This window comes from Epinephelus fuscoguttatus, linkage group LG17, assembly GCF_011397635.1.
Source record: "Epinephelus fuscoguttatus linkage group LG17, E.fuscoguttatus.final_Chr_v1".
NCBI lineage: Eukaryota > Metazoa > Chordata > Actinopteri > Perciformes > Serranidae > Epinephelus > Epinephelus fuscoguttatus.
This window is the reverse complement of record NC_064768.1, coordinates 29,363,237-29,390,213: the sequence shown is the minus strand read 5'-3', so window position 1 is coordinate 29,390,213 and position 26,977 is coordinate 29,363,237. Positions and strand designations below refer to the sequence as shown.

The following is a 26,977-nucleotide window of genomic DNA, read 5'->3' as shown; positions in this document are numbered from 1 at the left end:
CCAGTGATCTTTTCTTCTTCTCATATAAATCCTGGGACAACAGCAACATTTAACAAAGGTAACGGCGCATAATTCGACTCCATTACAACTCACAAGGTTCACTGACAAAACAACTGTCTTATACTAAACATGTTTTCCCCACAAATACAACATGCTAATGTTAATAGCACAAGCCTATGGCATGTTACATTGTATAAATTAGCCTAGCGATAAGTGGAGATTTCCTCTGCTCATATGAAGCCAGGATAAATTACACACAAGACTTAAAATGCTATTTTTGTGGAGGCTTTATTGTCTTCACAATTTATTGTTCTGTCTGTGGAATCATGCTTCATAAAGTTCAAAAGTCCTTCAAATATCTAGGTATAGTGGTTTAAGCGGCACTGGTAGCGGCGTTGTATGAAGTTGCAATTAGCACCAGCCATGCCTGTGTTGTCTCGCTTTCCCAGGTGCCATAAATCCTCAGGTGCTGCTGTAAAATGAGCGCAGATAACTAAAGCTTGAGTGAATGATGCTCACATTCAAGTTTATAAGTTGCAAACTGATGTGTTCAGCTCACCGTTCACCAAAAATACTGCATGAGCATGTTCATTGAATGCACTCTTTTTGCACATTCACTGTTCCCCTGTATGTTTACACATTATTTCCCATCAAGTTCAGAGTACCAAGCAGACTATGCATAACGGCTCCTCTATATACACCAAACAAACCAGAATGTCTGTGGTGAAATTATATCATCTGACCCCATGAATACATATCAAGAAACAATGATAGAAACTAAAATAATTAAGGCCTTCAAACTGGATTTTTAAGACAGCATGTCAAACAAGACAAGGCCAAACCATAAGGAAATAGATACTGCAACTGATATTGTAATTTAGAGGTGCAAATTCTAAAAATGTAGGAATTATTCACATTTTTCCATCTCCAGTTTGCCACAGGGTGTCTGAGGCCGTGGGATAGTTGCCCTCTTGGCTCGGTTGGTAATAGAGCCTCGCTAGCTAAATGCACCAATTGAACGGTTTAAACTGTTCCAGCCTAACAGGTGCAGCAACACTGAATCTTTCATGGTCTATGAACACACAGACACTGCACTGACAAAAAGGTCTAATCAGCCATAAGTGAAAACCGCTGTGGGTGTACACTGTATGAACACAAAGCATGCACGGTCTTCTACAGAGGTGAAGATGGTGTGTCTGGTAGGCTATGTATACATAAGTTGCCTCAGACTTTTCTTGATTAATCCCTCTGAAAGCTAGTGCTCACTACTAATTTAATCCAGTTTCACATATGCATGCAGTGTCAGACAAATCCTGTTCTCTCTAAATAAAAGAAAACCTAAATCTTAAAATGTATAAAGATTTTTAATACAATGAAAGTTTAATTGTATAAAGCAGACCACAGAGGTTGACCTCAAGAGTAAACATTTTTCTTAAATACTTCCAACAATGTTGAACACAGCTCCTCATTATGCATCACATTTCTTCATCTTTCAGAGATACTGTTCATGCAATATAAAAAAAGCTTTATTTCCCATATCTGTAAGGACAACAAAATACACATTGATAGAGCAATGACACTTAAATGCAAGGATTTTTCAGAATGTTTGAATATCGTATAAAGTACAAGTATTTTTTGCAAACAACGTTAAGTTATAATGTTAACGGACAAACAAGTGGCTGTAAGGCCGTATGGCAAAAACACTTTTTAGCTCATAAAAATACACATAACATCAATACTGCATTTTAATGAAAGAAGGTTAAATATATAGTTTTCTTGATAAATAACATAGTTATAGCAAATCTCTTGATTAGGAGGAGCAGCGTAAATAAAATGCAGCCTACTTTAAAATAGAGAACCTGGCAAGAACAGGCGTGCAAAATCAGGATACAGCATAAATGTATCAATGTTATTAATGTTGTGTATGGTTGGCATGGATCAAGTCTTACATTTTGTTGTTAATTGCCAAACTTGACATCTACCATATGTAAAGATTTCTTGAGCTAACAAATTCGAACATTTTTCATCTTAACTAGGGTGTACTTTCAGTAGATCCGGTGGATCTGGGGTCACTGAACTACCTTACAATGTGCAAAAAAATGTAGAATTAAAAAAAAAAAAAAAAAAACACAATAATTTGTAGGACACATTTCTGTAAGGTGTCTGATCAGCGAGAAACCTCCTTCATGGATAACAAGCTTTAAAAGAGTGAGACATCTGTGAATCCTGTTTGAGCTGCACTGAAGTCATCACATAAAATATATATATTTCCTTTGTTTCTACAAAAATATGAGCTGCTTGCTAAGTAATAAAACTATATGAAGGAATAAACAATATAATATTATCTGTACGATACTGTGGGCAATAGTAAACAACATTTAAAAAATAATAATATAGTGATGTTGATTTTATGCAACAACCAGCAGCGAGCTTAGTCCCAATAAACTTCACAATAAAGAAAGAAATTGAGAGAATGTAATATAAAGAAAGGAAGAAAAGAAAGTGCATGTGCAGACGTTATGACTACTTTAACCCTTTGCACAGCAGGGACAATCCCTGTATGCTCAGACAGAGGACCAAAGGGAGAACTCTCGCTCCATTTCTTGTCTCCCTCCACAGCCTGTCGCCGTCCCTCCTCAGAGTCACATTCGTAGAGCTGAGCAGCCGTTCTGCCAGCTGGAAGGCCTGGTTGTCCTGCAGCAGGACCGGAAGACACTGGATGGAGACAGGGTTGCAGCTCTTCTGCAACCTGCACATCTGGTGAGATGTATATATATATAGATGTAAGTTTAAAGGGCTTAAATCTTATTTTCCTTTAAGGAATAGTCCAATATTTGGGGAATTTACGTATTCACTTTCTTTCCAAGAGAAAGATGGGAAGATTAATGCTTCTCTCATGTCTGTATGATAAATACGAAGCTACAACCAGCAGCCTGTTAGCTAGCCACGGTCCTGTTGTTGATGATTTTATCTTGTGGTGTGAAAATGCATTCCTACAACTTAACGTCACAAAAACAAAAGATATGTGCATAGATTTTAGACGATCCCCCCCTGCTCCCCAGAACAGTGTTGTCAAGGGTGAGGCTGTGGAGATTGTATCTAATTACAAATATCTAGGCACTGTGATTGACAATAATCTGAAATTTAACTGTAATACCGAAGCGCTGTGCAAGAAAGGCCAGCAGCGTCTTTTCTGTTTAAGGAAACTCGCCAGATTTCAAATTGATAAGTCCCTGATGTCGCTGTTTTACTCTGCTTTTATTGAATCTGTTCTATCCTTTTCTATTATTTGTTGGTACGGCAACCTGGGGACCAGAGAGAAAAACGCCCTTGACAGGATTGTTAAGGTGGCAAGTAAGATTGTAGGAGTGCAGTTCACCAGTCTGAATCATATTTTTACCAGGCAGGCTCTTAAAAAAGCTGTGTCCATTCAGTCCCATAGTGACCATCCTCTCAGCTCAGAATATCACCTGTTACCTTCTGGCCAACGGCTGCGAGTTCCAACTGCCACAAAAAACAGATATAAAAACTCCTTCATCACAGTTTCCATCAGAGCTTTAAACGACTCCTGTAGGAGGTAACTGCAAAGGCGTGTCTGTGAATTTAATCAAACAAATTGGATTTGGATCGTGTGTATGATTGTATGTATTGTATGTGTATTATTGTATATTTACTCTGTGGGGTGGGAGTGTTGGCTCTGACTGACAAAATGTGGAACTGACTTGATGCAGACTTTATTTACAAAGGACAGATATTGTCTAAATCTCTCATAGTTAATTACCTGTGTGGTAAATGGATTATCCATTCTGGTCTGGAAGACTGTGAAATGGATTGACAGATACTGATCACGCCTGATCTCGTTAGATCTCGGAGAGACCTAGCCTGATCCACGGGTTCTTTCTAACTGGTATGCAAATCGCACATAGCACTTTAAATCGCACTTTATGAACTCTGTCCCCCATCCCCACCCCCATGCAAAAATACTTGTCTGACTGACGTATGCTCTTAGGTTTTTATTTTATTTATCTGTGTGTTTTGTTTCTCATGCAAATGTACTTTTTGCAAAGGTACTTTCTGCAATTTGTTTATAATGCCTGTGCCTGCTGCAACCCAATTTGCCCATATTGGGACATAATAAAGTTGAAGTGAAGTGAAGTGAAGTGTTAGCTGCATTGACAAGACATCAAATAAGCGTATTTCCCAAAATGTCAAACTGTCCCTTTAAACTATTTTTGACAATGCAAAATCAAATAGTTTTGATAATTTTCTAAAATAAGTGACACTTTTTGCACTGACTCAAATTAATAACTTATACTATATTATAATATATTGTATCGTCATTCTACGGTTTGTATGATATCTTATGAAAATGCATGTACAAAAGTTTGTGCAATATCTAACGAATTAAAAACCCACAACTGGCATCGTCATGCCACAAAGGTTTTAGAAAAATGGTTGGGCTTCATCTTGTTACGTGCTTGACGTAAAGTTACTGTGCTAAGGCTTCGGAAAGTAAAGTTCCATAGGTTAGGTTTGCAAAAGAAATGTGGCGACGACGTTCCTTAAAATAACTCACAATTCACATGAATTCACACAAGACACAATCACTGGTCTCCTGGGGTAAAGTCCTGTTTGTTTGACCCATACGCCTCCCCATCCTGACTCCTGTCTTATACTAAACACTTTTCCCAAACAAATTCAACATGCTAATGTTATTAGCATAAGCCTATGGTTTTTCACATTGTATAAATTAGCTTAGCGGCCAGCAATCTTTTCCTGTTCACATATAAAACAAAGAAATACAACATGCTAACGTTATTAGCACCAGCCTATGGCATTTTACATTGTATAAATTAGCCTAAGGATGAGCTGAGATTTCCTCTGCTCGTATGAAGCCAGGATAAATCACACACAAGACTTAAAATGCTATTTTTGTGGAGGCTTTATTGTCTTCATAATTTATTGTTTATTGTTCAAAAATAGACAGGTCTGCGTCGCTGTGAGGTGTAGTTACATTTCTGGGGAGGTGCACGTCAAGCTACGGCAAGGCTCGATGTCGACGCAGAGCCTACACCATAGCTACGGCGTCGATTCAACACTGAAGTATAAATTCCGCATTATGCAGAGATTCGCTCTTAATACTGTTTCCTTCTTTACTCCCATCAGCACACTGGTCAAAGTATTGCAACCTTCTCGATTATGTGGGTAATTCATGAATTACTGGCTCATGATTATTTGGGTTTTATAAGAATTCTGGTGCATTACTTGTCGTACTGTAGGTATGTGTATGAACAGTTCCTCAGAACAGCCTGTATTACAAAATATTAATAAACATAGAGTTTCAGTTTCAGGGTGTGTGGGTTTTAGAATTGGGTCAAAATAACATGTTTGGGTTTGATTGGTGGTCTCAGTGGTTTAGGGTCGGTGCTTGACTGACTCAATACTGGGTACTACAGTTGACCCAGATTGGGTAGAAATTGACCCAGTATTTTTTTTTGTGTGTGTGTAACACTTTCAATATTTTCAATAGTGTAATGGTGTGCAGTAAATGAAACGAGCTTACTAACCAGTGTGTCGAGGGCCTCCAGAAAATCAGGTTGGCTCTCACTCAAGAGGTTCAGAGTTTCATCAGGCAGCTCTACAGAAACAACAGATATAAAACACAAACATGTTAAACTGTCGCAAACAACTTCTTGAGCACGACCTCGTTTTGCTCAAAGCACTGTTGGGGAAATGTTTACTGCCCTCCTTAGTCTAGAGTTCGCCCTCACCTTCCATGGCACTGACCAACAGGTGAGCTGCATTTAGGTGGGGAGGGATACCACTCTGGCTGTTCTCCGCCAATTGGCCCAGTATGGCTGCCAATGATTCTCTCTGACTTTCCGACAGCTCCTCCATATCGATTGTTTCACCACTGCACAAGTCCTCCAGCTAACAGAGAGGAACAGAAAAGAATGGAAAACGAAAATGTAAATGTGATTTTTTTACCTTAATATACTGTATTTAAATAAAATAAACTGGTTATGGGAGACTGTGTCCGTTTGGGAAAGTTATTTGTTACACAGTTATCCATGTGTCCCCTGTAGAGATAAGCCCAAATGGACACAAGACCACCACAAACATGTAGTGTATTAGTGTTGGGGTCATTTCAGTATGTCACTCACCAAACACTCCATATATGACAGAGCAGTTCTGTCCCGCATTATTTCTTGGAGTCTCTTGAACAAGGTATATCGAGTTGACTGGGGCAGCTCTGACAGAGGAGAGAGGTCCATCTCCTGTGATCCTGCAAGAGAACCGGAGATACTGCGTCAGATTCAAAAGTGAACCTAAAGCAGGCAACCACCAACTGAAGTCCAAATCATTTATCATCCATCAGGATGAGAACGGTCAGAAGTCTGAAGCGCTGTCATTCAATGAAGGCAGAAAAACCACAAAGATGCTGGAAAAAAAAAACCCTAAGGGATCTATGTTTGAGCACCCAGGGAACCCACTGTGTCCTGTTGCTTCGTTGAATAGATCCCTGTCGTTTGTGCTGCCCAATTCACCTGCCTTTTATCTCCATCCAGAGCGGTCATACTACATCAATGATCTATGGTAAGCTAACGATATAACTTTAGCTAGCTAGCATGTTTTTATTTGTTTTCCATAGCTACGCTGCGAATTGCTAGAGATATTATTTTTGTTGCATTGCAATTTGAATACTTACAGGTAACCTGCCTACTGGCAAGTGACAACAACTCAGAGACAGCTAGCATAATAGTTGCCAACGGTACATCATGGGATTATTTAATGAGAACTTGTTTTTCTTTCTTGAAACAATAGGCCTTGACTGAATCACACTATTTGTTTACAAAACCTTCCAGGTCATGTACATAAAATGAAACAACATCCAAATATAGCATACACTTCAACTGATTTTTGTAGGTGACTAAAATACATTTTGCTGTGGCCCCTGTCCACAGCAGTATACACCGATCAGTCAAAACATTAAAACCACTGACAGGTGAAGTGAACAACATTGATCATCTTGTTACAGTGCAATGTTCTGTTGGGAAACCCCTTGGGTCTGACATTCATGTGCATGCCACCAGACACTCTCCACCCACTTAAACACCAGTGCAGACCAGTAAACCCCCCTCATGGCAACGGCACTCCCCAGTAGCAGTGGTCCCCAAACAGGACAATGCACAATGCCACACCACAAAAACGGCTCAGGAATGGCCCGAGGAATGAAACAAAGAACTTAAGGCATCGACCTGGCCTCCAAATTCCTTGGATCCCGATCTGATCAAACATCTGTAAGATGTGCTGGTACCCCACCTCACAACCCACTGGACTCAGAAGATCTGAAGGTAACGCCCTGATGCCAGACACCAAAGGACACCCTCCAGAGGTCCTGTGTTCATTGCCTTTACAGATCAGAGCCAAGTTCTGTCCAGGGAGGACCCACCATGGATCGGGGTACCTTTGGGGTAACAGCACATTCCTCAGATGTTTAACAGGTTGGGATCTGGGGTATTTGGAGGTCAAGTCAATGCCTTGAGCTCCTTGTCCTGTCCTGGGGTTTTCTTGGTCTGCAACGGTGTTCGGGTGGGTGAAGCACGTCAAGTAGCATCCACAAGAATACCAGGACCCAAGGTTTCCCAATGGAATATTGCACTGTAACAAGATGATCAATGTTATTCGCTTCACCCACCAGTGGTTTTAATGTTTTGGCTGATCAGTGTATTGCTTAGCTTTTGTTTTCTGGTAGATTTGGTTCATCAAGGAAGCTGGCAAATCAACACAGTAGCCTACATAAAATAAGCACAGCAGAACCATCAGATGGGTAAGACCACTGGGTTTAACTGTTTATACAAAGGGATCAATTTATAAGATTAATAAGAAGTTTGAAACGGTCTACACTAGAGTCCGTATCGGTGAACTTTGGCTCTGTGTTGCCAAAGATGCATAAAACAGCCGACCCTGTCCACTGCGACTGTTCTATAAAAAGCAGTGAGTCATGACAGGCTGTGGTTTACAGTCATTTTAGAACAGCTATTGGCGTTGTTGCTCATTGATTAAATATAACCATTTGGGTTTTTTCTTTTGTCATATCTCAGTTTTCCTACCGTTAGCGAGTTCTTGTAGGCTCAACCTATTACCATAATTCTTCTTATGCATTTACAGCTACATTGTGATGATACCATTGAAATTTCTAAGTTTTAAGTTTCTATGAATGACACATTTAAACGGACCTTACTGACGTCATGACTCTGACTCACTTGAAAATTTCCACAATTTTACTCCTGTAAAAAGCCCTACTTTCCCCCCGAATCTTCTTATTCTCCAAAAGTCTGCATGATTATATTTATCACCATGTTTCTGATGCTGATCCAAATCCAGGCGCAGATTAACTGACTTCTAAACATTTTAAAATTGCACATTTAAAGGATTATGTAACCTTGGAAGGGGTGTGCCCTCTTTGACTTTGTTCCTGTTCTCACCTTCAGCTGGGATCAACTGATATGGTAGTTTACAGCTTTCTGAGAGCAGAAAGCTGACAGACGTTGGCAAAATTATAAAAGCATAAAATGGTGTACATTACTACAACTGAGATATTAATAAATCCCACTGAGCAGTATACTGAAGTACTGTTGCAGTAATTCCACGTTCATAATTATTCTAAATAGTTAACTTCTAGTTTGTGCTGCTGAGGCTGTTCAGCCCAAACATATTTCAGATCAAACAACCTGTGCAAACAAGTCATTGAATCCACAGTGCCACCTGAGGAAGAAAAGGGAACCTACTTCATTTTCATTTCACTGATGTGTTTAACTTCCTCACAGAACACAAAGAAACAGGCAGTGTCAATGATAGTTCAGTAACCGTCATGGTATTTCCCAGTGTATGAATGAATGGACACAAACCATTTTGCAGAGAACCATTGCCCATGCTGTCCACCACATCTGAGGAATCTTGAGATGTCCAGGACATGGGTGAGTCTTGCTCAATGCCTCCTATTGTGCCAGGCTGTAGACATATATCTGAAAATGTACACAATATTATAGATAATATAGTTACAGTAGAATGGACCCACAGGTGCACAAGCATATTAGTACAGACACAATCAAACCACATCAGCCTAAAAGAAGTATTTCACTGCTGGGAAGATGGCCGTTTCATAAAACCAGGCTGTTTATGCAGTAGAGAGATGCAAATACTTGGAGCTACGTGACCTGAGAAAACTGAAGAAAAGGGCTGTGGCATTTGCTTTTGCTCAAGAGGTAGAGAGTCAACAACTACCAGAATGTACTGCGCCGCACCAGACAAATAAATGCTCCCTACTGGTGGTGACATAATGCGAGTGTGAGCTGTGGCTAGTTTTGAGGCTCATGTAACCACTGTTCATACCGTGGATAGTTTTAATAGTAAACTGAAACTATAAAATGAAGCATGTTTTGCTGCCTCTTGCAGCAGCTGGAGTCAGAGAAAAACTTTATTCACTGGGCCGACTGCCGACAACTTTTAAGGTGGAATGTTTACTCGTAATGTTACTGAGTGTATGAGTTGATGATATGAATCCATCAGCGCACCTTAAATTTCACTGTGGCAACTTTGACCATTCCATTAACTTTTATATGACATACACTTTTAATCCTCACTTGCAGAAAAAAAGCATCATGGAGTGTTGTTCCTGTGGGCCCCGACACACTAAACCCCGAGCTTGCCTGAGAAGGACTAAATGCACAAAGTCGCTATTTTTAAATATCCCATGGAGAGAGACTCTCACTGCAGCCTGTTTCATTTTGTTCTGAAAATGTGCAGCCTCGTTGTGTGGACGATAAACAAGGTGCAGACTTCCATCTGTGTCACTGGTAATGAGGAAATATAGTGAGTGCTGGACGGAGCAGTGAGTGACAACAACCCCGCCCACATTTAAGAGGACTGTTTGCAATGGAAATACTAGAGTCTAGGTACCATGTCTGAAGGGTTATTTTTGGTCCCAAAGGTACCATACCGCAAGTGTTTGTTGTAAACGGGGCTCAAGAGGCTAAAAAGAGCGCACCCAAAGAGCACCTGAGCTGAATCCATCCCTTCTTACTAGTGCCATCCAGTTACACTGCACACGTGTCATACCCCATAGCTCCCATGGCGTCAAAGAACAGGGAAATGAGCAGGGAGATCTGGGCACTGGTGAGATGGAGGGAACTTTACTATACCAAGTATTCCTTTAATTGCTTACTTGTAATTGAGGATGTCTGCCTAACCGTCTGCTCTGCTTCCATTTTCCATTAAATATTTATGGTAGACATGGTGTCATTTGCTGCGTCCGCAGTAAAATCCACAGTTTGCACAATAATTAAGATGCAAGGCTACAACACATCAGTGTTTCTAGGATTTGGCTGCATTGGAGAGAATGGAGAAGTGACATTCTGATACACACATTCCTTCCTAGAAATTTGTTTTTACAACCGGTTTCAGTTTGCCTGTCTGTAACAAACAACACACACACACACACACACACACACACACACACAGAGAGAAACTCACTATAGTGTCCATTTTTTTTAATCTCCAGCTCCAGGATGCTGTATGCAACGACTGTACCGGAGGGGATCTCCAAGGAAACATCACTGTCTGACTCAATGTCGTTGTTGGTCTTCGCGCACACCTGAGAATACACACACATACACACAGGTGTAATTTCAAATCTGGTGATTTAAAGTCAGACAGACATATTTTTGCAATTACAAATCTGATATTTAAATTGCTGAACACCAAACAATAAAGAAATATAAAATCTTTCCCCCAGAATATGACACTGTTAACAATGTTAATAAAAATAACTGATTTATTTTACTAGAAATTGTCATGACACTGAAAGTGAAGCAAACTACTTAGTATGTTTTATTAAATTCCTTCATACACACACACACACACACACACACACACACACACACACACACACACACCTTAGCAGGGGTCCCAAGCATGGCCACCAGCCTGAGCATCCCCTGAAAGAGGCACTGCTCCTTTTTGGTCTGGGTGATAGAGCAGGTCTTGGTGGTGAGGATCCTCTCCTTCACCACTGCCAGCACGTCAGCTCTCTTCTCCAGCTGCCGCACCAACGGGTTCTGCATGTCCACCAGCCTGATGCGGAGAGAGAAACTTTTTTTAATCTACAATGACAACATAGTGTAAGTGTTTAGCGTTTAAGTGTGAACAGTGCAGTATATTTAAGCAACATGACACTACTGATCTGCTGCCGTTTGCACGTCACTGCTCTGAGGTGTCAGATGTCTAATGTCTTACTACATTTATAGTGCTCATCTCATCAGTAATGAATCATCATGTCATCATCCTGTCATCGTCACAATGTGCAAATAATAGAGGAATTATTTAACACCTGCTGCTGGAGTCCCGTATCAGCTTCTTCACATCGAGTTCCTCTTTCTTCAGCTTGCCAAAACATGACTGGAGCTTGGATGAGCCCTTTCCTTCCACTGCGAGGCTGACAGAGCCAGCCTCAGCGTCCAGCTTCCCAGAGAGTGTGTCTCTAAACGTCCCCTCGTAGGTCAAGAATTCTGTCTCAGACACCACTGACGACACATGTGATGTTAGCATTATGTATGAATGTGTGTGTGTGTGTGTGTATGTGTCTTACGAAAAAAGTAGCTGGCACAGAAATAAAATATTACATGTGTAATACTTGAGCAACTTCTCTCCACTACAAACAGAACGTACCGGCACGCCTACTTACCAGGACTGAGCACCTCGTCGCCTTGCAACAAGTCACTGAGAGTGAAATCTGTTGGTTGGTATTTGGGGCTCTGCCAGAACCACATGCGGTTGCGTTTGACAACCACTGCCATGGGAACCAGTTTCTTTGAGTTATTTACTCGGGACACATGGATGAGGCTTCCTTCGGGGTCAATCTGACGGATAAAGTTGGCAGTGGCTTTGGAAAACATGGCTTCAGCGGACGAGGACTGCAGACAGCTGGAAGACGAGAAGAGAGACTTTTAAAGCTTCAATTTGAGCTTATTTTGTCCACTGGAACGCAGTGAGAGCAAAGACAAGAGTACTGCTGTGCTCTTACCCAGCTACTTAACCACTAAGGGTGATTTCCAGTTGGTATTCTCCCCAGCTTTCCCCTCTAGATCGTTTATGCAAGTTTGAGGAGTCTCAGTGAAGCTAAGCAGACCCTGTGTGGGTGTTTACGAATACCATGCATGAACCCCACACAACTCTGTAATTAACAGTTGGCGGTGATGTACAAGGCAAAAAGGAAGTCCCCTGGATGTTGTTAACATATTAGTGTGACCACAAACACATGCATGTAAATAAACACACACACACCCCGGATCGCTAATTCTGCTGGCTCAGCTTTCACAGCTTAAATATTTAAAGTAATCAGGCGTGAGTGGGATTTGTGCTGTCAGGAAAGAGAGGGGAAAAGAACACAAGAAAGTCTGAGCCGTGTCCCTGTTGGTTTGAGAAATGTTACACAAGAGACTGCACCACTGGCTGGAGGACAGAAGAAGGGGCCGGTCAGGGAAATAAATATGAAACAGGGGAGTGAATCAAGAACACCACCACCTTCTCCTGCATAAGAGCAACAAAAAATCCCCTTATCACGTTTTCCCACTTCTAAGTCATTTGCTCTGAATTACTGAACCCTTGTTTAAATGTCAGTGGGGACTTTTACCTTTACCCAAACTCAAAATTTAAAGCTCAGCTATGCTTTCTCTAAATATTTTATGTTTCTTTTGTTTAGTTTGATCTGGACCAGGGAGACAAGAGGGGAAAAAGACATTAAATGTAAGATTTAAACATAGTTCACAAGGTTAAGGTGGCGAGTCACCAAGACTGGGCAATGCAGTAATGGAAAATATAACGGCTCCTTTGGCTAATCACCATAAAGCAAACAAGCAGTATCCTTTTTTTGTTAAGGAAGGTAGGCTTTTATCCACCTTTAAGCTCATGTGACGTCACACTCTTGGTCCATAGCAAGAAAAAGATTTTAAAAAATAATAATAAAAGGCAGTACAGTTTATAATAAAAACATAAACAGTTGGTAAAGCTCAGTGGTCAGTGGCCTCACAACATTCTTTCCGTTTGTTACACACAACCACACAGACACACACACACTTGACACGTGCGCCAGCGCGCGTGTGTATTTCCCGGCAGTCCACTTTTTCTCTAATGTAACCAGGCTGCAGTAGCTGAGAGGCGTGCGTGCTTGCACAGTGAGATCAGATGCGCGCGAGCCTTACGCACGCATGACTTGGATTATGACTATGAAAAAGAAATAAAGTGGGGAAAAATCACAACAAACAGACATCACTGGTTATCTCCAGTAGCCTGGACTGGGACAAAAACACAGACAAATGACTACTTATTAATAAAGGTGTCACTTACCTCAAATAGCTTCTAAACAACTCTATAAATACGGATTAAGGGTCGCACGTTTAGAGCACCGGTCCGCTCAGTTGTCACTCCTAGAACGTCACCGATGTTGCCATGCGTAAAAGCACACCAAGTTGTCCAAACGCGGATCAGAAATCCTCCTGATGTAACAGTGTCACTTTCCACAGTGTAAGGTCCCTTATAAAACCAATATAAACCGCAGGTAGGGCGGACAGCAGCAGTGTTCGGTCAGAGCTGTGGCTGAATGGTGGGAGAGAGACTGAGTACAGTTATCCACTTCACAGAGGAGGGCTTCCTCCGCCCACTCTCACTGGAGAGTTAATTATGATCACATGCACTCCGGTATGTGTGTGTGTGTGTGTGTGTGTGTGTGTGTGTGTGTGTGTGTGTGTGTGTGTTTCAGAACATGAGCAGACTTGCCCTGTTTTTAAAGTAAATTTAGTGCAGATCTGCCTCATTGATTCAGTCATACCATTTTGCATTTTGCTGCTAATGTGGTTTTTTGAAAGTAGGCCAGCAGAGGGCCTCCAACTACACCACATCCTTTCAGGAGTCACACCTTTGTAGCTTAGTGAAAGCTTTTTTTTCAGTGGCAGGTGTTGACATTTCAGTGTTAAATCTCAATTAAATGGTCAAATCTCTTTAAAAAGGAACCATGTCTGTATAAGCGTTGTTAATGGCCACAAATAATATGTGGGGGTTCAGATTTAAAGTGAAATGATGTAAGGTATGGGGTTAGAAGAACGTGTGTATGTGTGAGTGGGTGGGTGTATTTTTGGAATATGACCAGTGGTGATAAGTAGTAACTTTGTAAAAGCTGACAGGGAGTTGTCACTCAGATGTAGAGATAATGGCCCTCTGTTACCCCGAGGTATGGATGGACCCACATGCACAAACACTATAGTCACAGCCGGTTCAAGACTACTGTAACACACTGCTGAGGGTGCCGTAGCCAACGCCAATAGTGGTGGAGGAAGTATCCATAAGTTTTACTCAAGATAAAACTTTATCAGCAAAGTGTACATTAGTATCAAAAGTAATTAGCCTATGTACTTAATATTTATATTGCTGTATTATTATTAGGCTACTTGTTTATTTAAGCGGATGCTCAGGCTGTTTGCTCCGGTTGTATGTATGGGGCACCAGTGTGCAAAAAGTTTTCAAGCATGTAGGGCAGTTTATGTGGCACTGAACCATGTGTTCTGCATTTAAAAAGCACCAGATAGTGTATTGAATCATGATTTTTCTTCATTAGAACAGCACTGCATCATGTTATAGCTACCATAGGGGACTACGTACAGTACAGTTGAAATAGCATTAGTTAGCTAACACTGATGAGTAAACATTGAAATAATAGGCTAAAAGTAACTAAGAAACAGTTGAAATAGCATCAGTTAGTGAAAAGTCATTAATAAACTTTGAAATAATTGGCTGAAAGTAAATGATAAACAGTTGAAATAGCATTAGTTAGCTAAAATTGTTACTGAAGTGAGTAGTTGCAGCTGGTGGTAAATTTCACACATTATGATGCAATTACAGTCATTGTCACCTATAAGCCCCCCAGTATCAGTATGTTTTCTTATTCCAGCTCACTGATCTGATTAAATCAGTTGAAACAAAGGAGATTGTTACACTGGGTGATATCAACCTGGACTGTAATGACAGCTCATCAAAATCATTGAAAGCAACTGCAATAAAGCTTGGTCTCTATCAATTAATCAAGGAGCCTACCAGAATCATTAACACTCGCAGTTCAGTCTTTGACCTTATATTCACCAATCAATCCTCTAAAGACACAATGGCAGGAGTAATACACACCCCAATATCAGTTCACTCTCTTGATTACACTGTAACGAAAACTGATGAAGCCACATTCGCCACTTCATCTCAAAAATACCAAATTCTTAACTGTCACAAGTTAATGCTGAAATGAGAGACATTGATTGGAGCAATGAATTATCATCCAAAAACCCAGAACAAATCCTGATTTATCACAAAGTGGAATCCACTGGCAAAACATATACCTCTGCTTACAGTATGCACTCCCAACAGTCCAAACTACCATGGTTACATTATGAAATTCTGCAACTACTAAAACGGAAGACTCTCTCCCTCAATTTATATCGAACCTCAAAAACTTTAGAAAGTAAAACACAATTCAACAAATGCAGTACTGAACTGCGCAAAGCCAAGGCTGCCTACTTCAAAACACAAATCATCCAAACTGCTTCAAAATCTAAAACACTATGACAGACCCTCAAAGTCATCACTGGTGAATATGAAAAGGATAAAAATGACAACATTCAAATTTCTGTACAAGGCACCATTAATACTGAAACTGAAAAGATTACAAATGCTTTCAATGATTATTTTGTGACATCTGTTAAAGAACTAGCATCTCACTTTGATTCTTCATGATATACTACACCTGTTTCTCCTTCTACAACCCCCAGTTCTCCTTCTCTGAGGTTACACAGCATGGGATGTTTAACATTTTGAACTCCTTGAAAACCTCTTGTGCTTGTGATATTTATGGTTTTAACATGGATTTTTTAAAGATTCATGCCGACAGCCTTATGCCTCTTCTCCAACATCTGACTAATCACTGTATCAGGCTCTCTATCTTTCCCTCCAACTGGAAAACAGCTCAAATCACCCCAGTTAAGGATCCAACCCTGGATTCAAATTATAGGCCAATATCCATTCTTCCACTATTATCAAATTTAGTGGAAAAAATCCTTGACAACCAACTTAGCACTCACCTTGAAAGCAATAACCTCCTCAGTGACTTCCAGTATGGTTTCCATTCCACCTAATCAACTACCTGTCTGCTCTATTGATATTTACTGAACAAATAAAACTCACTCAACAAAGGTCATGTCACTGGAGCCATTTTTGTTGATTTCAGCAAAGCCTTTGATACATTGAATCATCAGATTCTGCTGAATAAATTTAGCTAATTTAGCTAATAAAAAAAATCCTTTCTTCTTATCTATCTAACAGGTCTCAAGTTGTTAGAATCGATAAGGTAACATCTCCCCCTCTAACTTGTAATATGGGAGTTCCACAAGGCAGCATCTTGGGCCCCTTACTTTTCCTCCTTTACATAAATGACTTTCCTAACGTGTATAAATATTCTAATTGTTGTCAGTAGACGGGGGACAGAGTGCAGGATGAATGACTGATACTGATGTTTGTCTTCATGCTGAGATAACATTACTTTCTTCACTCAGTATTGTGATGTCAGGAGGAATATTTATTTTATTGACATGTTAGATTTGTTTCCAGTAAGATATTATTGAGTGTATATAGTAACCTTGTTGTTGCAAACATGGCTGTTGCTGCCATGGACTATATAAAACTATATTCTGTGAATCTGACCAAAAAGGAAAATGTCAGAAGGTGAGGTCAATCAATCAATCAATTTCATTTATAAAGCCCAATATCACAAATCACAATTTGCCTCACAGGGCTTTACAGCATACGACATCCCTCTGTCCTTAGGACCTTTGCAGCAGATAAGGAAAAACTCCACCAAAAAAAAACTTTTTGGCCATGTGTGTGTGGAGGAGAGATGGGACAGGCAGAGAAAAAGAGAATTTGTTGAGGAGGGCCATATATTTTTATATCTATACATAGATACACACACACACACACACATATATATATATGTTTATATACAGTACAGGCCAAAAGTTTGGACACACCTTCTCATTCAATGCGTTTTCTTTATTTTCATGACTATTTACATTGTAGATTCTCACTGAAGGCATCAAAACTATGAATGAACACGTGGAGTTATGTACTTAACAAAAAAAGGTGAAATAACTGAAAACATGTTTTATATTCTAGTTTCTTCAAAATAGCCACCCTTTGCTCTGATTACTGCTTTGCACACTCTTGGCATTCTCTCCATGAGCTTCAAGAGGTAGTCACCTGAAATGGTTTTCCAACAGTCTTGAAGGAGTTCCCAGAGGTGTTTAGCACTTGTTGGCCCCTTTGCCTTCACTCTGCGGTCCAGCTCACCCCAAACCATCTCGATTGGGTTCAGGTGACTGTGGAGGCCAGGTCATCTGCCGCAGCACTCCATCACTCTCTTCTTGGTCAAATAGCCCTTACACAGCCTGGAGGTGTGTTTGGGGTCATTGTCCTGTTGAAAATAAATGATCGCCCAACTAAACGCAAACTGGATGGGATGGCATGTCGCTGCAGGATGCTGTGGTAGCCATGCTGGTTCAGTGTGCCTTCAATTTTGAATAAATCCCCAACAGTGTCACCAGCAAAACCCCACACCATCACACCTCCTCCTCCATGCTTCACAGTGGGAACCAGGCATGTGGAATCCATCCGCTCACCTTTTCTGCGCCTCACAAAGACACGGCGGTTGGAACCAAAGATCTCAAATTTGGACTCATCAGACCAAAGCACAGATTTCCACTGGTCTAATGTCCATTCCTTGTGTTTCTTGGCCCAAACAAATCTCTTCTGCTTGTTGCCTCTCCTTAGCAGTGGTTTCCTAGCAGCTATTTGACCATGAAGGCCTGATTCGCGCAGTCTCCTCTTAACAGTTGTTCTAGAGATGGGTCTGCTGCTAGAACTCTGTGTGGCATTCATCTGGTCTCTGATCTGAGCTGCTGTTAACTTGCGATTTCTGAGGCTGGTGACTCGGATGAACTTATCCTCAGAAGCAGAGGTGACTCTTGGTCTTCCTTTCCTGGGTCGGTCCTCATGTGTGCCAGTTTCCTTGTAGCGCTTGATGGTTTTTGCGACTCCACTTGGGGACACATTTAAAGTTTTTGCAATTTTCCGGACTGACTGACCTTCATTTCTTAAAGTAATGATGGCCACTCATTTTTCTTTAGTTAGCTGATTGGTTCTTGCCATAATATGAATTTTAACAGTTGTCCAATAGGGCTGTCGGCTGTGTATTAACCTGACTTCTGCACAACACAACTGATGGTCCCAACCCCATTGATAAAGCAAGAAATTCCACTAATTAACCCTGATAAGGCACACCTGTGAAGTGGAAACCATTTCAGGTGACTACCTCTTGAAGCTCATGGAGAGAATGCCAAGAGTGTGCAAAGCAGTAATCAGAGCAAAGGGTGGCTATTTTGAAGAAACTAGAATATAAAACATGTTTTCAGTTATTTCACCTTTTTTTGTTAAGTACATAACTCCACATGTGTTCATTCATAGTTTTGATGCCTTCAGTGAGAATCTACAATGTAAATAGTCATGAAAATAAAGAAAACTCATTGAATGAGAAGGTGTGTCCAAACTTTTGGCCTGTACTGTATGTAAGTAGTACAATATATGGATAATGCTTGAAACTGTTATAGACAAAACAACAAACATGTTATTTAATTTGAGGATACAGATGCGCACATATTTTCCATTCAGGCAACTTACATGACCTCATTCAAACATTCCAACAGCTTGTTGACAGATATTCAACAATTCCTGTGGACCTAGTCATTCAGTTATGATTCATATGCAGGGTGAGCAGAGTGGCTGAACCATAAGGTCAACTGCCTGACTGGCCAATGCCTCCAGTGGATCCTGATAAAAGCATGAGGAAAATTGGAAATGTTGCATGGGGAAGACAGAGAATAGATAAATTATTAAATGTGTGCCCAGACTAAACATGGACTAAACATGGGTCTGAAATCCAGGACCAACCAGACGCTGGATGAAGAGGATCCCTTACTGACAGCCAGTGACAGAAGCCCCAGCCCAGACTCCTCCCTCAGCTCTGTGGACACACATACTCCCACTGAGCTGAGGGACATTTCATATATAGAATATTTCACCCCCACTCCATCTCCTACAGCAGCACCCAGGAGAACGTCACGTCTCCTGGTGATGTCAGTTAGAGTTGGTGCAGCAGGTATGTTGATACTGTTGAATGATCACTTTTTGTTATGGAAAATGTGATTACATTGAACAAATGGAATAGTGAGTGACAGTTGGATCATGACTATTTTTGCTGCAAATCTGAACAGTCAAAGAGGTAGCTGATGGATACAAGCTCCAGTCAGCGCAAACCAAGATGGAGGAACTCACTAAGACGCTGCAGAAGTTCCAGCTTATCCATCATCAACCCAAACCACCAGCAGCCCCCAGAAGGACCCAAGCGATGGCACCTAAGGTTTCAGCGCCTCAACCAACAGCTAACAGAAGAAGACTTTGTTGTGGGACCTTGGCCGAAGCACCAAAGGTTCCAGCACCTCCATTAACATCTGCCCCACACAATAAAAAAGGAACCACATCGTGGGACAAAACTCAACAACAGAAGTGTAGAGAGAGATTTTAAAAGCATAGCTGGCAAGGACACAAGAGTCTGTTGTTCCTAAAGCAATGATTAACAAAGTTCATTCATTTTTCTCATCTAAACATAGGGAGAAGAAAATGGATGGATGTAAATCTGTCCGAGCTCTGGCACAACACCATCCAGAGATACTGCAGACCAAACTGCGTCAGGTCGCCTGGTTCTCAGGGGTATTGAAGACATTTTCCTCTTTGTTTCTGTGTCCATGTGTTGCATGTAGTTCTCATTTGTCCACTTGTGTTTGTACCTGTACTGTATACGCAGAAGTATTGACTAATGTTTTGATATATTGTCTAGGTGAATAGCCCGCGCTCTGCTGTGGCCTGTGCCGCTATAGACACACTAGCAGCGCTCCATGTTCACCTGGGAGGGCCATGGACCTCGAGGCGGAGACAACAGGCCGCGCCCTGCTGCTCCAGCTGGCACAGAAGAGCAGCGCCTTCATCCATCACCAGGGTAACCTTGTGCTGGATGCGCTGCAGCCCTAAAAGAGTAATAAGTGCTCTCCTCAACACAGGGCTCAGGTAAGAGGAGAGTTTTTGAACAGAATTTAGTAGGAAACATAAATTAAATAAAACATGGTGGTCATTCTCCACATTTTGTCCCTCTTCAGCCACCGTTGTGCTGCAGTGAGGGGGAGCACAGCACCTCCACCACCTAGCCGACATCATTGGAGAGGAACATCTGAAAAGGCCTTTGCAGAGAGTTTCAGTACTGCTGTCAGTAAGATGGCGGTGGATGCTGCTCCAGAAGTCAGGTGGGTTGCCAAGTCTTGCCTGATCGTATGGTTTGTAGGTTCTGTGAATAATGCTGTCTGCTTGTTCAATCTTGCTTAGACACTAAATTGCTTATGTGAATGTATTTCTGTACAGGTACCACAGAGAACAGATGCTCCAGGGACTTGCCCACCAGAAGGAGCTCCTGGTCCTCTGGGATAGACTCATCCCAGTGAAAGACAGACGCCCCTTGCAGAAGATCTTGCAGAAGATGAGGCCGTAGAAGATAAAGAGGACATCACATTTTGGACTGGCATGGTGGTGCAGGGGTTAGCCCTGTCACCTCACAGAAAAAAACAGTTTTGGGTAAGAACCTGCCAAAACATTTGGGCCTTTTTGTGTGGAGTTTGCATGTCCTCTCTGTGCCAATATGGGTTTTCCCGGGATGCTCTGGTTTTCCTCCCACAGTCCGAAAGATATGCCTGCTCTACCCACTGAGCCACTGGGCGCCCCATTATGACACTTGTACTTATTATTGATGTTGCTGTGCCTATCTCTCTGTCCCTCTCTGTCCCCAACCCAACCGGCAGAGGCAGATGGCCGCCCACCATAGAGTCGTGGTTCTGCTCGTGGTTTCTTCCCATTAAAGGGAAGTTTCTCCTCAGCACTGTCACACAACAGGGAAAAATAGGTGCTTGCTCTTGGTGGGAATTTGTTTGAATTGTTGGGTCTGTGTAAATTGAAAGAGTACGGTCTTGACCTGATCTATTGTCCTGAGATCAGTTTTATGATTTTGTGCTGTATAAATAAAATCGTCTCAATAAAGGGAACACTTTTTGATAATCCTTACTTTAGGAGAGAAACAAGCAAACTAAATTTGGACTTATTCTTACACATACTGAAACAAAGTGTGACACACCATATGTCTTCCAGCTATTGAACAGTTTATTATCTTCTTTGAACATGGAATATTATTGCTGTTTACCTCATTGATAAACATTTTCCACAGTCCTACGACAGTCATGACTCATAACAAGGCAGCGTACTCATTTATAACGAGAACCTCTGATCAGCTTCTGGTTTGAGTCACGAAAAAATCCTTGGGTCATGATGCTGACTGGATGGAGTCACACTTGAACAGGTTTTGACCTTTTGAAGAAGTTCACTTCCAACCCTGATCCCTTCCTCTTTTTACAGTCTGAATAAAAGTGTTTTTGCATTTGATTGTGTGAGGCACTGCAAGACAAGGCACTTTGGTGAATACTGAGATGCAACAGAACAAGAGGATATGAATCTTTAGTCTACACTGACAGTGTGTGAGAAGAAAATGTTCCCTTCAGGAGAAATGTAATGAACAACAGAAACCAAACCAGCAGAAGTTCGACAGACTCTGCTCAGTCCTGAAAGAGGAAGCAGGAAGTCCAAATAGGTTTGGGTTACCATGACATGAAGCAATTTATGTTAACCAGGTCAGGACACATGGAGGCTGCTCTCATTTCAGTTTTAAACTTCTCTCTTTATGAAAAGTTGTAGTGGAAAGGTTTGGTCAAATCCGGAGGTTACCACAACACAGGAAAGTCCATTTTACTGAAGCCAGGGTCTCTGCGTAGCTCCCAGTAGGTGTTGTTGCTCACCCATGTGTCGTTGTTAGACTTCCTGCCAACACAACACAAACACGACACAACACAAACACAACACGATGATGAGTGATACATCTTGAATGATTATCAAATTTAAATTAAGTGATGCCTGTCAAATATTCAACAACTTAAATTACTTCAAAACTTCCCAGAATAATGTTTGATATCAATATTAACTTAAATCATTCAGCAACTGTGTCATGAAAGTTGTTGTTGTTTTATTTCTATGCATTTGGCTTTTTATTTATAAGAGGAACACCGTGTTATTTCTTCTCTTTAAAGTTACATGTGCCATGTTCAGAGGATCAGCAGTGTATAAGTGTACCCATGAGAAGAAAAGATGTGTGTGGTCTGAAACTGCAATGCTGGAACATAAAAGTACTTGTTGTTATGTTTTGTGGCCACTTGAGGGCAGCAGAAGAGCAGGTCAGTGTGGGGACGCTCTTCTCTTTGCTCTGGTATCAGATGCTGTGATGGACAGGAAACCAACAGGAGGGTGTATTTAGTGTTTTATCATCTGTTGTCATGACTGTGTAAAGTTAGTTTATTTTGCTCTGTGTAAATGCAGTGGAACTCCAAAATGAAGATGTAAATGTGAAAGTTAATGTGTGTACAGAGGTCATTTAATCAACAATCATTTTGCTAATGTTGAGCATTCACAGAGGGAACTTTGTCATATTTAATAAGAATAATACTTACACGTAGAAATGTTTGTCCCACAAGTTTCCATCATCATTTCAACACTAAGCTGAGATCATAATGAATCCAGGGGACAGGGGAGAACTGTGATTTAAAGCATCTTTGATTTCTTACATGACAGACGATGTCAAAGAGGATCTCAAAGTGTTGTTACAAACAGAATGTCAGTGTTATGAGCAGCTTAGTCCTTGTGTTTGCATTAAAAAGTCTCTTTCAAAGACAGACTCTGATCACTTATCAACACTTTCTGGGGATAGTTACAGAAAAGAAACATTCTTGTGGCACTCATAAAGCATTATCAATAAAAAGCTTCCTTTAGTCTGTTTGAAAAAAAAACCTCAGTCTGTCTTTACTGGGGAGGAAGTTAAACACAAACCTTAAAAAGTTATTTGAATGAATTATCGACTTCTATGTGACATGTCCAGATGCTGGTGGTGTTTTTTTGCTCATGTTGAGTTACTGTGTGGTTGTGTACAGCTGAAAGTGTTTGCCAAGTTCAGTTGACCAATAATACTGTGCCAACAGTGCAGACACCCTCTCTGAAGCATGTAAAAGAAAGCAACGTGTCACCTCTGTCCTTCAGGGTCTTGATCCCATCCAACGGTGCAGATCAACTCCAGCCAACATACGACCCCTCGTCCCGCTCCTGTGACACAGAGACACCAACATGTTCTCGCTCTTCTTGTTGTTTGGTCTGGCTCTGGGTGCTGTGTCGTGAAGCTACAGCGTAGCAACTGTCCCATGTTCTGGTTCAACTTCAAGGGCCGCTGCTACAAGTACATCGCCACAGACATGACCTGGGTGATGCAGAGCTCCACTGTGTGTCAGAGGGAGCCAACCTGGTGTCCATCCACACTCAAGATGAAGACAGTTTTGTCAGATCCCTGATCAAGAACTTTGACCCCGCACAGGGGTATTCCTGGATTGGACTGAGTGACATTCATAAAGAAGGCAGATGGATGTGGTCTGATGGGTCTGCAGTGGACTTTGTCTTTTGGACCACAGGGGAGCCAAACAACACTAGCGGAGCTGAACACTGTGTTATAAACAACTTTGGTACAGGTCTGAAATGGAATGACCATCACTGTTCTGTTATTCATGCCTCTGTTTGTACATTTTGCATAAACTGTCCATAGCAGCTGAGACAGTAACATACGTCTGACTGAGCCTGATCACTGTTCACCTGTTGCTCTGTTGACATGAATTAGGCCTCTACAAAAAAGACAAAAATGTACACTGTTATGTGTTTACAGAAGTCACTTCATTTCTCTGCCAGAAAATTTTGAGCGTCAATCACAGATTTCTGCATTTTCTGCATCAATTTTCTACATGAATGTCTTTAGTTCTGTCAAAATAAAAGCCCTCTAGTAGTTTCAGGTTTTTAGTAGGTGGGGACAAATGCCCATGTTCTAAATATTGAGAGGGGCACAAGTCTCCTGCTCCCCCCCTCGAAATCTACGCCTATGTGTCTGTGTGTTAAATTTAGGACAACACAGGTTTAGCAGTTTGACATAATCACAAGGACACATTATTTCTTATTTTGTACATTCTCAGAGTAGATTTCCCCTTTAAAGTGAGACTATGTAACCTCTGCTGATCAGCAGCCACTGCAGTGTCTGTAGGCAGTTATGGGATAATGCTGAATACCAAACGACCATTTAGCTGTTAAGCATTCAGCTGAATAATAATTTAGCATTTAACTAAAAGGCTAAGCTACTGTAACAGTAGCACAATTAAAGAAGAGTTATAAATACAGCGAAATGACTGTTATAAAGCCACCATGAACTACTGGTCATAGACTGTTGTAGCTGCAAGACTCCTGAGTGTTGAAATGAGCAACACTTTGTTTTATTTCTACGAATTTGGCTTTGGAACACCGTGTTATTTCTTCTCTTTAAAGTTACATGTGCCATGTTCAGAGGATCAGCAGTGTATAAGTGTACCCATGAGAAGTAAAGATGTGTGTGGTCTGAAACTGCAATGCTGGAACATAAAAGTACTTGTTGTTATGTTTTGTGGCCACTTGAGGGCAGCAGAAGAGCAGGTCAGTGTGGGGACGCTCTTCTCTTTGCTCGAATGCTGTGAAAGTCCAAAATGAAGATGTAAATGTGAAAGTGTTGGGCATTCACTAAGGGAACTTTGTTATATCTAATAAGAATAATACTTGTCTTTTCCCTTCATTCTGCAATTTAATAATAACATTACAAGTATTTTTCCATGTCTGCTCCAGCCTGTGTGTATTAGATAAATATGGGAACAGTACAGGTGTACCAGCTGTTGCAGCCTCCAGTACATTGCCTATCAGCATGTGAATATTTTATTAACCACAGGTTCTGAGAGTAAAATGCAGGAAAAAACGTTTGTCCCACAAGTTTCCATCATCATTTCAACACTAAGCTGAGATCATAATGAATCCAGGGGACAGGGGAGAACTGTGATTTAAAGCATCTTTGATTTCATATATGACAGACGATGTCAAAGAGGATCTCAAAGTGTTCTTACAAACAGAATGTCAGTGTTATGAGCAGCTTAGTCCTTGTGTTTGCATTAAAAAGACTCTTTCAAAGACAGACTCTGGTCACTTATCAACACTTTCTGGGGATAGTTACAGAAAAGAAACATTCTTGTGGCACTCATAAAGCATTATCAATAAAAAGCTTCCTTTAGTTTGTTTGAAAAAACAAACAAACCTCAGTCTGTCTTTACTGGGGAGGAAGTTAAACACAAACCTTCAAAAGTTATTTGAATGAATTATTGACTTCTATGTGACATGTCCAGGTGCTGGTGGTCCTTTTTTGCTCATGTTGAGTTACTGTGTGGTTGTGTACAGCTGAAAGTGTTTGCCACGTTCAGTTGACCAATAATATTGTGCCAACAGTGCAGACACCCTCTCTGAAGCATATAAAAGAAAGCAGCGTGTCACCTCTGTCCTTCAGGGTCTTGATCCCATCCAGCGGTGCAGATCAACTCCAGCCAACATACGACCCCTCATCCCGCTCCTGTGACACAGAGACGCCAACATGCTCTCGCTCCTCTTGTTGTTTGGTCTGGCTCTGGGTGCTGTGTCTTCTCCAGATGTGAAGCTACAGCGTGGCAACTGTCCCATGTTCTGGTTCAGCTTCAACGGCCGCTGTTACAAGTACATCTCCACACGTTTCACCTGGGCTGATGCAGAGCTCCACTGTGTGTCAGAGGGAGCCAACCTGGTGTCCATCCACAGTCTGGATGAAGAGAATTTTGTCAGATCGCTGGTTTCGAACTTTGACCCTGTTCAGGGAGCAACCTGGATCGGACTCAGTGACACCCAGAGTGAAGGCAGATGGATGTGGTCTGATGGGACTGCAGTTGACTTTACCTTTTGGTATTCAGACCAGCCAAATGGTGGAGACAGCCAAAACTGTGTTCACAACAACTATGCCACACAGTGGAATGACTCTCAGTGTTCCTATGGTTTTCCCTCTGTTTGTGCAACTCGCATAAACTGTCCATAGCAACTGAGACAGTAACATATGTCTGACTGAGCCTGATCACTGTTCACCTGTTGCTCTGTTGACATGAATTAGGCCTCTACAATAAAGACACAAATGTACACTGTTATGAGTGTGCAAGTCATTTCATTAATCTTTATTTTCATGAATGTTGGACATTCACACCAGTGGCTCCAGTGGTTAGTCAAACAGAATATTTCCACACTTTTTTAATACCCTCAAAATGAACTTTAATAGTAAATATAATAACACAATATGGGCGTATTCAAACATGATGACGTTTCAGTCCACACATTTCTTTACCCTACGTCTTTGTAGATTTGCATTCCTTTCACTGTTTGGTCTGTACGTGTATGTGTGTGTGTGTGTGTGTGTGTGTGTGTGTTAAATGTGGGAACAACAGCAGTTTAGTGGTTCGATATAATCCCGAGGATACTTATCCGGTAGGATGATTATGGACATGAACGAACACCTTAAAATGTATGACAAAATAGTTTTAATTTCTGATACATCTGACCCTGCTGTGGGTTAGAGCAGCACAAAGACTTCCTGGTTCATTTCAACACCAGAAGAAATGTTTCAGCTCATCTCTCAGTTCATATTGTCGACATGAGCACTAATAATAATGTGATAAATGATTACAGCACGGAGCTTCTGTTTGTTATAAGAGAGACCACAGAAAGGCCC

The 26,977-nt window shown here is 41.2% G+C and overlaps 1 protein-coding gene and 1 pseudogene across 1 annotated transcript; one reads left to right on the top strand and one right to left on the bottom strand.

Moving 5' to 3' along the window:
• Window positions 1–1,345: 1,345 nt before the first annotated feature.
• LOC125905386 (gasdermin-E-like) lies at window positions 1,346–13,690 on the bottom strand. The gene is made up of 10 exons (XM_049603310.1): window positions 13,408–13,690; window positions 11,747–11,985; window positions 11,393–11,585; window positions 10,959–11,136; window positions 10,537–10,657; window positions 8,913–9,029; window positions 6,165–6,286; window positions 5,772–5,931; window positions 5,568–5,638; window positions 1,346–2,757 (listed from the first exon to the last, which is right to left on the bottom strand). Exons 2-10 carry the CDS (start codon window positions 11,955–11,957, stop codon window positions 2,524–2,526), a joined length of 1,407 nt encoding a protein of 468 aa, XP_049459267.1. The 5' UTR covers window positions 11,958–11,985; window positions 13,408–13,690; the 3' UTR covers window positions 1,346–2,523.
• Window positions 13,691–25,747: 12,057 nt separating this feature from the next.
• LOC125905392 (lactose-binding lectin l-2-like) lies at window positions 25,748–26,399 on the top strand (annotated as a pseudogene).
• The last annotated feature ends 578 nt before the right edge of the window (window positions 26,400–26,977 follow it).

Coding starts and splice junctions, on each gene's coding strand:
- LOC125905386 (XM_049603310.1), bottom strand. CDS start 11,957: ATGTTTTCCAAAGCCACTGCCAACTTTATCCGTCAGATTGACCCCGAA. Junction 10,658..10,958: donor TGCTTGGGACCCCTGCTAAG/GTGTGTGTGTGT, acceptor GTGTATTCTCAG/GTGTGCGCGAAGACCAACAA. Junction 9,030..10,536: donor TAAAAAAAATGGACACTATA/GTGAGTTTCTCT, acceptor GTACATTTTCAG/ATATATGTCTACAGCCTGGC.